This window comes from Phaseolus vulgaris, chromosome 8 (genome assembly GCF_051622355.1).
Source record: "Phaseolus vulgaris cultivar YP4 chromosome 8, ASM5162235v1, whole genome shotgun sequence".
Lineage (NCBI taxonomy): Eukaryota > Viridiplantae > Streptophyta > Magnoliopsida > Fabales > Fabaceae > Phaseolus > Phaseolus vulgaris.
The window spans coordinates 13,954,211-13,963,468 of NC_143505.1; the positions used below are offsets into that span (position 1 = coordinate 13,954,211).

A 9,258-nucleotide genomic window follows, 5' to 3' on the forward strand; every position below is an offset into this window, starting at 1 on the left:
CTATCCAACATACGTTTTATGCATATTTTTTTAAAAAATAAAAATTCGAGGTATAACAAAACCCACATGGCTTTACTGACGAAACCAAAGGTTCTTTAAAAAAAACATTTGTATTGAAGAGTGACAATAGTTTATTGACCACTAAATCAGGGAAAATTAGTAAAAGAGATAATTTAAATTTACATAATATAATTATGGCTTCCTCTTTTATTTCCTTTGGAGGGGAAGTGACTGTAAAATTAACATTCATATAGTTGTTTGCACCAAAACTATGTAGCAAACAATTGTAGCTACTGCCCTATCCTTTGGTACACAAATACGTCCCCAACAGTTAAACATATGGCATGGAGACTCTTGAACGATAATGTACCAACAAAGGATAATTTGGTATGCAGGCAGTAGGATTACCGGATAGTCTTTGTAAATTCTTCTAAAGAGCAGATGAAATTGTCGCATATTCTATATGGAGTGCGTGATAAATAGGTTGAAATCCAATTAGTACATCATAATAACTCACGGGAACATTTTTTAGATTTTAATCTAATGAAACTGAATAATAAACATAATAAAATTTGATAAGGAGTGTAGGTAGTTATTATTTGCATGATTTGAAATCATAAAATTTGACAAGGAGTATAGGTGTTATTATTTGCATGATTTGAAATCATAAGAACATGATCATATTTAAGCAATGGAAGATGGTATAGAAATTAGGGGTTTAGGAAGAAATATATAGGATAATTTGAGAACTTGAATAGAAAAGTGGTCAAGACCAATGTGCTTTTATTATTATTTTTGTGTTCTACTAACATACTTTCTTATGCAAGAGAAAATAGTAAGGCTTTTCTTGTTATTTATTTGACTTATAATTGTGTGGAGTTGAGCAACAACATGATAAATAAGTCTTTGTAGCCTTATTGTATCGGTGGATGGAGACTTGATCAAAGTAACAAGAAACACTATGTCTACTAATATCACAAAAATACCCTCAACATACTCAAACTATGAAACTTATATTAAATCTATCAATGATGGATGGTGCTGCAAGTAAAGAGGCTTCAATGTGATGCTAATCTACTTAAAAGGAAAAAGAAATTGTAGCCGCATGATGATAAGAAGTACAAGAGCCGAATATTTTACAAATTCTTTACCTAGTTCTCCAAACATTAAAAAAATATTTTTAAAATCGAGATTTTAATATAAAAAATCACCATTCTCAATCTTGAACTAATAAATCGATAATAATTTAGTTTATAAAATATGAAAAAATGATATTTATAAAAGGTGTAACTTTCTAATTTTGATGTATATTTTAATGATAAATTGGTTTCTTAATTTTACACTCTAATATAAATTAATCTTAACAAATATAATTTAACATCAAATTAGTTTTTAAATTTGATAATTTAATAACAAAATAATCTTACAAAATTTAATAACGGAATATAATATATATATATATATATATATGTTATATTAACATATGAAAAGTTAAATTAAAATAATTTTATGCAATTTTTTAATTGAATAATTTTTTTGCATTTATTTTTTACAAAAATTAATTTTATCAAAATCCTGCAATCTCATATATGAAGTTATCAATTAATATTTAAGTAGCCGCAATTTTAAATCAAAGCGCATGATTTAAGAATCTGACTATTTCAAATAGTCACATTCATAAATGAAGTTAATTTAAAAAATAAATTACAACGATTGACTTTAAAATTATATTAAATAAATAGTCATTATTTAGGTTGGGTATGAAGTCAAGACTATTTGGGTTGGGCTGACAACACACATGTACACAGTACATTGTTCCTTGACTTCAAGTGGGAGATGATTGGATATGAAGCCAGAACCAATTGGGTTGGGCTGAGTAGACAACATGTTTTAGTGAGTGAGCTTAATCATGGTGTCCCTTTATTATCTCTATTTATCTCTATTTAAAGAGATTATTGTACTTGTAATTGGTGTGCAACATGATATAATGAAAACCTAATAGTTGCCCATCAATTCGTGATTGTGTGTTGCTTTCACGTGCGTTTTTCCCATCAATTTATACATTTTGCTAGTGTAAGCTTCACAGGATCCAACCCAAATTATGTTAAATTATACTTAATATGTTTTAAGAATAAAATAAATCTTAGGCAACAAGATTGAACAAAGTAGAAGGCATAATTACTGTGTGCACCAACTTTGAAAAAAAAAATGATTTTGTGCCATACCCCTTTTTCTAGTTTAAGATAGAAGCAGATAATGCTGATGTTATAAAGCAAAAATCCTACAGACATTCTTGTACTTCTATAATTCTCCCATGGAAAAGAATGGCATGTCATTGAAGTTTAAGATGTAAACATTCTCTAATGCAACTAAAGTTCATAACTTCATCTCACATGTTGTAGGTTTTCTTTTTTATTTTTTGTTTCTTGCTTTATTTTTTTCACCCCAAAGATGCTGCAAGTTGCCAAATTAGTACCAATATGATCCCCCAAAAAAATCACTCTACACTATTTAAATAGCAATATTATTATTTAAACCATTTTAATATAATAGTTACTAGAAAAGAAATCTGCAGCTGGAAGCAATGCATATATGCTCCTTTGTTATGAAAGAGAAAGCAGAAAGTAATTAGAGAAAATAAAGGCAAAAAAAGCTTAGCGAGGGTGACAGTGGGAAGTTGCAAAACCGTTTTGTTTTTGTATAAAAAGATAGCACTTGGCACGATCTATACTTGAGACCGAAATATTTGGAACCTTGAAGCCTCACAGCCACTGTCACTCATGCCTATATAGGTTGCATAAACTCTTCAGTCGTGTTGCTGTTCATTGAGCTCAAACAATGGCAAGAGTTTCCTTCTTTCTCTTCTATCTGGTTGCGTTTTGCTACATCATACTCACAGGTAATAACACTATTTCCTCTTCTTTCCTTCTATGCTTCCTTTTCAATTTGTAACTGAAACCTTTTTATGCTTAAAGGATGAAATTGATGGTTTACACTTGTATAACGATTAACATGATACGTGTTTAGTGATGATGTGTGAGAAAATGCTCTGATATGTAAGAATCTGTAGTCCATGAAATGTTATATATCTTTGTGAGCATTATTTATCTTTTGGTATTTGTTGCAGATGGTGCTCAACTTATTCTAGTGAACAACTGTGGGGAAAGTGTGTGGCCAGGGATACTTGGAGGTGCAGGGCAGCAAACTCCAAAAGATGGTGGGATGCATCTTGGAAGTGGTGAAGAAGTTGTACTTGATGTACCAGAAAAGTGGTCAGGAAGAATTTGGGGTAGGCAGGGTTGTAGCTTTGACAATGATGGACATGGGCACTGTCTCACTGGTGATTGCAATGGGAAGCTACATTGTAGAGGGCAAGGAGGGGTGCCACCTGCAACAGTGGTGGAAATGACCCTTGGATCCTCTTCCTCCCCTTTGCATTTCTATGATGTGAGTTTGGTGGATGGATTCAACTTGCCTGTTTCCATGAAGCCCATTGGGGGTGGAGTTGGGTGTGGAGTGGCTTCTTGTGAGGTGGATTTGAATATTTGCTGTCCATCAGCACTTGAGGTGAAGAGAAATGGCAAAGTTGTGGGGTGTAAAAGTGCATGCTTGGCTATGCAATCAGCAAAATATTGCTGCACAGGGAATTATTCTGACCCAAAAACTTGCAAGCCTACTCTTTTTGCTCATCTCTTTAAGGCTATATGTCCTAAGGCTTATAGTTACGCCTATGATGACTCTAGCAGCCTTAACAGATGCAGGGCTCCAAGGTATGTTATCACCTTCTGCCCTCCTCCAGTGTAAAGGGATTCCAGATGACAAATGAAGTTGAAGCTGCTGTTGTAGAATTGCAAAGATCATCATCAGTTATCAGTGAAGAAGTGCTTTCTGGATATTTTAGTTCTGTTTTTAATCTTCAATTTCCATAGTTATCTGTTTTTTAGAGTCTTAGTAATCATTGTTCTTGTCCTTAAGATAGTTGAAAAGAAGAGTAGATTGATAATAAACAACATTTCACATTTTTGCTCTTACTGTTGGTGGTACTTTGCCATGTATGAAGTTTAATTAATGAAGTTAACTAGGGAATAATTAGCTGTATACTACACATTCTACTTGCATTAAAAAGGAGCAAATATTGGAATCATGTGACCAACTTCTTGGACCCAAAATAAGGGGGAAAGAAAATCTGAGTAGCATCATTTGCAGTAAAAATTATGGACAACAACCAAAAATTCCAATTTTTTTATTTCCATGAAAGTTTCATTAAGAAAGATGAAAATTCAATTCATTCATAGAAGCTTTTGCTCATTAGAATTCTAGCAGGGTTGGTGCACCAAGAATCTTGCCATGCTGGGTCATGTACAATTTTATACGCCAAAAAATAGTATATCTCTTCGATACGAGTGCAAAAATTAGTCCTCACGATTTTATCTTTTAAGATACGTCTCAAGCAAGAGAAAGAAATTTATTCAACATTTTCTCCTCTTTATTGGATGCAAAACTTTTGTCATGAGTCATGTGGTATCATTACTTTGCTGTTGGTTATTCCATTAGCCTCAATCTATGCTGGGCTTTCACCCTGTTACTATCCCTTTACATTCTTCTCCGATAAGAGATATGTAAAAATGAGGATTCCCTCGTTGATCTACAAAGACTTTTAGATGATTTTTAAAATTAGGAAAGAAGGAAAAGAAGATCTTCATCATTTACCACAATCTCCTTTTAGGGTATATTTGGTATTAGATATGTCCTAGGTTGTTCCATGTTGGAAAACAAGAATTGTTATCCTTCATGAGAAGATTTTAGAATGGATTGAAAAGAGAATATTGAATGACATTTCACATTTTGCTTTAGTGTTAAGGAAGCCTTTTCCATTTTTGCATTAAGATTGTGTAATTTTGCTGATTTATTACTAGAATGGGTAAAAAAAAATTTACAACCTTGAGTAAAGTTGTGCCTCGTTGCACAACTTCGTTCGGTTTGAATTTTCTCTTATATTAAATCAATTTTTTAATTATAAATTTATATTAATATATATACTTTTAATAAATTTATTTATTTAATTTTTCTTCAAAATTAAAGATTAAAAATGGAGGTTCTTAAAAAAGAAAATTGCTCCTATTGTGACAACATTAAATGGTGGTTCTTACAAAAATGTTACAAATGACGACATTTTATTGTTGATACAGGCAATTGGTCCTATTACATTTGGACGGTAATAACATTTTTGTTTATTTGTTTGTTTTTAATAAGTTGATTTTTCGTTATGGATACATGTAGTTGTTGGTTTTCCAGATTTCTTACATCACATGTGAGGGTTAGGAATGAAATTTGGTCCAATATAAACAAACTAGTAATCCTCATTTTGCACGGGATGAGATTGAAATTCATGAACCTTGTCAATATTGTGGAGACGTTAAATTGGATTGACAAACGTCATTAGTTACAAATGACAATAGTTACAAAGAACAATGACATAAGGGAAAGACAAGGGATGAACTTTAAACTCTCCACAATCACTACAAGAAAATCACTAAATAGTAACAAAAAATTTATAAAATAGTTTCTAAATTAATATTTAAATTAGCTACTGTACCCTCCCAGATTTGATCGAACATATATCGATCAAGCCTTAGTCGGATGTATTCCATTTCGGTCTAAATCATGAGAAAGCACACATGACGAAGTAAAATTGACCATGATTTTTTGGACTATTATTATAAACCTCACATAATTATGTTAGTGCAATGATATTAATTTAGATAAATATATTATGAGAATCAATTTTATTAATGCACAATTAAGGTGATATTGATGCACAATATCCGAACCTCTTTGAATACTCAGATTACCTGCACAATGTCCCTAATTATATTGCATAAATGCTCTTATTTACTTATGCAATATCCCTTATTATATTACATAAATGCTCTGATTATATTACAGAATACTCTGATTTATATACATGATATTTTATAAAAAGATACTATAGTATGCCACATTAAAACCTGGAGAAACCAATGTAAAATATTAAGTCCATGAAGGCTTATAAATAGATGACCACTCACAGGGACTATCTCAACTCAAATTTTAACAATATATTCACCATATACATAAAATTTGATGCTTTTATTAACTTGAGCGTCAAAGTATTTTCTGCAGGTGAAGCTCTGACCACTCGGAGTCCACCCGGATTCCGATCAACCTCATCTTGGCAAGAACATTTGACGCCCACCGTGAGACAGGTAAAACTGTTCCTACTACTACCACTCACTTAGAATATATTATTTTAATATTGATTTTACTTTCAATAAGATATAACTTTTATTACAACCTTAACTACTAGTTGTGAAATAGAGAAATAAAAAGTAAATCTAAATGAGTGGAAATTTAATTAAATATACTATAAATATGCAAATGTTTTATTATGGTTTTGTAATCTGATTTTTTTTTATTTCAAAATTTTAATCTATGTGTAAAAGATAATTAAGGAAAAATATTAAAAAGGTCAATTTCAATGCATATATGATTTTCAATTTTTAATATGATAACTACATTAAAGGGAGAAAATTAGATATTTTTGTAAAATAAATCATTATTTTTTTATGTGAATAAAATAAAAGATACTTTAATTTTATAGAACAACGAAATATAAAGATCATATTGTTTCACGTTCATGTGAAAAATTCTCAAAGAAATAAATATTTGTTATGATTGTTAAACGCTCATCTTAAAATATTTTACATCTTACACATAAAATTATAAAGATGATTAATTTTAGTATGTATAACAATTATTTCTAACATTGTCGTCTTCAATAAAATTGCATTTTTCGTACAGAATTTGTGTTATGTATTTTTGGAAATAGGCTGGAATAATACTCAAATCTGAGAAGTTCGATAAAAAGCAACTCAGACCGTATCTAGTTGTCTCCATCTCAGACTCGAGAAGTCCAATAAAAAATAACTTAGACCGTATCTGGTTGTCTCCATCTTGAACCAAGGAAGTCCGATAAAAAACAACTCAGATTATATCTAGTTGCCTCTACATCGGATTGGGAGTCCGCGAATGACAAACAACTTGGAACAAAACCAGTTGCCTCTACATCAGACTCGGGAGTCTGCAAACGACAAGCAACTCGGAATAAAAAACAAGTTGCCTCTACATCGGACCCGCGAGTTTGCGACCGAAAAGCAACTCAAAATAAAAACCAGTTTCCTCTACATTGGACTCGAGAGTCCGCGATCGAGAAACAACTTGGAACAAAAACCAGTTGCCTATACATCAAACCTGGGTTTCCGCGACCCACAAGCAACTCGAAACAAAAATCAGTTGCCTCTACATCTGACCCGGGAGTCCGCGATCGACAAGCAACATGGAACAAAAACAAATTCCCTATACATCGGACCTGGGAGTCCACGATCGACAAGTAACTCAGAACAAAAACCAGTTGCCTCTTCATCTACATCGGACCTAGGAGTCCGCGATCGACAAGCAACTTGGAACAAAAACCAGTTGCCTCTACATCGAACCCGGGAGTCCGCGATTAACAGGAAACTCAGAACAAAATCCAGTTGCCTCTATATCGAACTCGGGAGTTCGTGACCGACAAGAAACTCGAAACAAAAATTAATTGCCTCTACATTGGACCCGGGAGTCCGCGATTGACAAACAACTCAGAACAAAAACCAGTTGCCTCTACATCGAACCCGGGAGTTTGCGATCGACAAACAACTCGAAACCAGTTGCCTCTACATTAGATCCGGGAGTCTGCGATCGACAAGTAACTTGGAACAAAAACCAGTTTCCTCTACATCGAACCTGGGAGTCTGCGATTGGCAAGCAACTCAAAACAAAATCCAGTTGCCTCGACATCGGACCCAAGAGTCCACGATCGACAAGCAACTCGGAACAAAAACCAGTTGCCTCTACATCTGCATCGAACCCGAGAGTCCACGATTGACAAGCAACTTGGAACCAAAACCAGTTGCCTCTACAATCTACATTGGACTTAATGAGTCCACAATTAATCACACGATAATTTCAAAGCAACTCAGAATCAGCTCAGAACTGAGCTTCCTGACCGAACCCACACCCTCACCAAAGGATAGGCCATTTATTGCTTAGAAATATATTCTTTTTTAAAGGTAAATCCAACAAGTGATCGAGCTTAACTGCAAATGACTTTGACAAATGCTCGCGCACATGTGTCAATCAAAGCTCATGTTTGATTTTAACTTGACCTTTCTCACATAAAATGTATATTACTCTTCAAAATAGATGTATTGAATGATCAAATTTTGCCATAAACAACTTTGGCAAAAAGGCCACCTGTTTCTATGCAAAAAGCTCTCAGAGCATGTACAAGTCTTTTTGGAGATATTTTCGACAAGCCTTTTCGCCTCGCTAGCTTTGCTCAAGGTTGGGAGGTTGTGTACCCTCCCCGATTTGATCAGACATATGCCGATCAAGCTCTAGTCGGATGTATTCCATTTTGGCCTAAATCATGAGAAAGCCCAAGTAAAATTGACCATGATTTTTGGGACTTTATTATAAACCCCACATAATTATGTTAGTGCAATGATATTAATTTAGATAAATATATTATGAGAATCAATCTTATTAATCCACAATTAACGTGCACAATATCTCGACCTCTTTGAATACTCTGATTTACCCGCACAATGTCCCTAATTATATTGCATAAATGCTTTGACTTACTTACACAACATCCCTTATTATATTACATAAATGCTCATATTATATTACATAATACTCCAATTTATATACATGATATTCAGATTTTATGAAAATATACTATAGTATGCCGCATTAAAACTTGGAGAAACCAGTGTAAAATATCCAAGACCATGAAGGCTTATAAATAGATGACCACTCACATGGAGTATCTCAACTCGAATTTTAGCACTATATTCACCATATACACAAAATTTGATGCTCTTACTGATTTGAGTGTCAGAGTATTTTCGGCAAGTGGAGCCCCCTCATTCCTTGGAGGCTTAATCACTAGAGCTTGAAGGGAGACCACTTGGAGCCAACGCGGATTCCGACTGACCTCATTTTGGCGAGAACAACTACCAAGGTTTTTTAACTACTAATATTTTGTATTCTAAATTAGTCTATTTTCTGGTTGTATTTGATCTATCTAGGAATATGCTTGTCAAAATTCAGATCACATAACGAATAACTTAGCTTGGATAGTAAGTAGTTTCATTTCATAACATGATACAATTTGAT

General features: G+C 33.2%; 1 protein-coding gene across 1 annotated transcript; it reads left to right on the plus strand.

Annotated features, from left to right (window-relative positions):
* The first annotated feature begins 2,671 nt into the window (after nucleotides 1–2,671).
* Nucleotides 2,672–4,032, plus strand: LOC137826842 (Pathogenesis-related thaumatin superfamily protein). Its single transcript, XM_068632988.2, has 2 exons — nucleotides 2,672–2,899; nucleotides 3,128–4,032. The coding sequence occupies exons 1-2, from the start codon at nucleotides 2,839–2,841 to the stop codon at nucleotides 3,802–3,804; spliced, it is 738 nt and encodes a 245-aa protein (XP_068489089.1). The 5' UTR covers nucleotides 2,672–2,838; the 3' UTR covers nucleotides 3,805–4,032.
* The last annotated feature ends 5,226 nt before the right edge of the window (nucleotides 4,033–9,258 follow it).

Excerpts from the sequence above, each read along its gene's own strand:
- LOC137826842 (XM_068632988.2), top strand. The coding sequence starts at position 2,839 with ATGGCAAGAGTTTCCTTCTTTCTCTTCTATCTGGTTGCGTTTTGCTAC. Across the intron at positions 2,900-3,127 it reads TTGCTACATCATACTCACAG|ATGGTGCTCAACTTATTCTA; the intron begins GTAATAACACTA and ends TATTTGTTGCAG.